The sequence below is a fragment of the Quercus robur genome, chromosome 1 (assembly GCF_932294415.1).
Source record: "Quercus robur chromosome 1, dhQueRobu3.1, whole genome shotgun sequence".
NCBI lineage: Eukaryota > Viridiplantae > Streptophyta > Magnoliopsida > Fagales > Fagaceae > Quercus > Quercus robur.
Window position 1 is genome coordinate 35,971,869 of NC_065534.1, and position 2,309 is coordinate 35,974,177.

The window sequence follows — 2,309 nt, forward strand, 5'->3', positions numbered from 1 at the left end:
CGGGTGGATAAAAACGCAACACGAAACCGACCTAGAAGATCTCGTCAAATCAGTCGGTTCGGGTCTCGTCGGTTTCGGGTTTTATCATTAGGGCTGATATTTGGCTGGATCCATCGAGATCTAACTGATATTTGGCAAAATCCGTCAAGATCTAACTGAGTCCGTCGAGATCTGGCCTAGATTTCGCCAGATAACAATGAGATCTCACTAGATCTAGTCCGAAATGCTTGAAAAATCATCGGAAGAATTGATGTATTCAGGTGGGTTAGGTTTCACAAGTTTTGAAATAGGAGAGCCACAATTGACCTATCGGGGTTGTGTTTAGGGAGGTTGGGACTCACATTCGATCGCCAGAATTGTTGGATCGGGTATGGGTGGGTGGACGGGTTTCTTGGACACTCCTACCTAACCACTATATTTTATTTTAAATTGCCATAGTTGTATTTTTTAAATCTTCCAACAATCATATTTTCTAATAATCTCTTTATTTTAGGAGACATTTTTTTTTTAAACTTCAATTATTTTAGTCTTGTGCAAGTCCTTAAAAAATTCTATGTAATTTGATATTAATCAAATCCATATTACTTTTGAAATTTATCAATGGTAATACAATTCATTTGTTCATTAATTTTTTATCTTTATCTTGGCGGTGAGATTTACCACTTTCAAAGTTTTCTTACCATTTAAAAAAAAAAAAAAAAAAAAAACCGCATAGGGTCCTTATCTTTAACACAGATAGAGAGAGTCCCGGAGCGATCGGTGTTAACCGTGCAAAGCCGCATCGTCCGCTGCGCTGTCCTCCGCCACCGCCAAGAACAATGGCCACTTCTCGGTCCTTGTACCGTACTACCACCCAGTTCTCCCAAACCCTTCGCACCTTCTCTACCACCACCGCCACCGCCACTACCACCAAGCCTTCACATCACAACCACCACCAACAAAACCACAAGTTCCTTGAGTCCCATTCCTATGTCGGTAGCTGGTGGAACTCCGATCGGCCACAGGACCCCAAGGTTGCCGAGCGCAGGCTCGCCCTGCTCCGCCGAAACTACGCCAAACAAGTCAAGCAGGTCCGCAAGGAGTACATCCGCGAGGTCGAGCTCATGCGCCTCGAGCAGCAGCGCAAAGACGAGGCCAGGAGAGAGGCACTTCGATTAGCCAATGAGGAAAAGAAAAAGCTCAAAGCCGAGGCCGCTAAGCTCCGAGCTCATGAGCGCGAGCTCGCAGAGAAAGAGTTCCGCCAAACCCTAGTACGTCTTCTCTCTCTCTCCCTCTCACCGTTTTTATCTTAAATTCTTTATTTTGTGTTTGGTTGTTAAGGAAATGTTGGAAAATGCGGGGGTGTGAATTGTGAACCTCTTTACAGATTGAAGTTTTTTGTTTGTTGTGATTTATGTTTGGTTGCTGAGAAAGTGTGGGAAAAGAGTTTTGAATATTTGAATTCATGTTTGGTTGCTAAGGAAATGTTGGAAAATATGGGGATGTGATTTGTCATTTACGTTTGGTTGCTGAGAAAATGTGGGAGAAGAATTTTGAATAAGTTGAATTGTAGGTTTGTTCATAAGTTGGGACAGAATTTTACGAACAAAATTCAGTTACCATTTTGGAGTCTTTACAAGTGTTTGTTGTACAAATGCAGTTGAAGGAAAGAGCTGAGAAGCTTGAAAATTGGAGGATGAAAGAAACAAAGAGGGAAGAGAAGAAGAAAGAGAAGAAAGAGCTGCTGCACCGGAAGAGTTCCTTGTGGATTGACGAATCTGAATTGGAAAAGAAGATACTTGAGGCTATTGTTGATACTACACCCCTCTGATTCTTTCACTTTTCATTTTGTATTTTTGGATGGGAATATTTTTTTACTTTTAGTTGGAATAATGTTTAAGAAGCATAAAACAATCAAGGCTCTGTCTGTTTTTTATTAACATTTTGAAGCCTCAAAGCATTTTTTTGTGCTAGAATATGTAGCTAGCTTAGTCATGTTTTGTGTATCGGTGTTTATCAGTGTAGCCATTTAATATGCAGCTTTGTTTGAAATAATGTTTTAGCTTAATAGATTGAAGAGATTTCTTTTTCAGAGAGAGGGGGGGTGTTTTGTAGGAATTAAGTTCTCTTTCTTTTGGCATGTGAGTATGGATGTGATGGCTTTTATGAACATATAGGTCATCCCTTCATACTGATCGGTGGGGCTTATAGTACATGATCCATTTGCATAGAACTATATATATAATTCTATCTGACTGTGCATGTGCTAATAGATTTTTCCTCTATGGGTGCTTCTGTTGGCCCTTGCTTTAAGTGCCTGCACTACCTTG

At 40.6% G+C, this 2,309-nt stretch overlaps 1 protein-coding gene across 1 annotated transcript; it reads left to right on the top strand.

Moving 5' to 3' along the window:
* The first annotated feature begins 681 nt into the window (after nt 1-681).
* LOC126733293 (uncharacterized) lies at nt 682-2,071 on the top strand. The gene is made up of 2 exons (XM_050436531.1): nt 682-1,250; nt 1,640-2,071. The coding sequence occupies exons 1-2, from the start codon at nt 819-821 to the stop codon at nt 1,808-1,810; spliced, it is 603 nt and encodes a 200-aa protein (XP_050292488.1). The 5' UTR covers nt 682-818; the 3' UTR covers nt 1,811-2,071.
* Nucleotides 2,072-2,309: the final 238 nt, after the last annotated feature.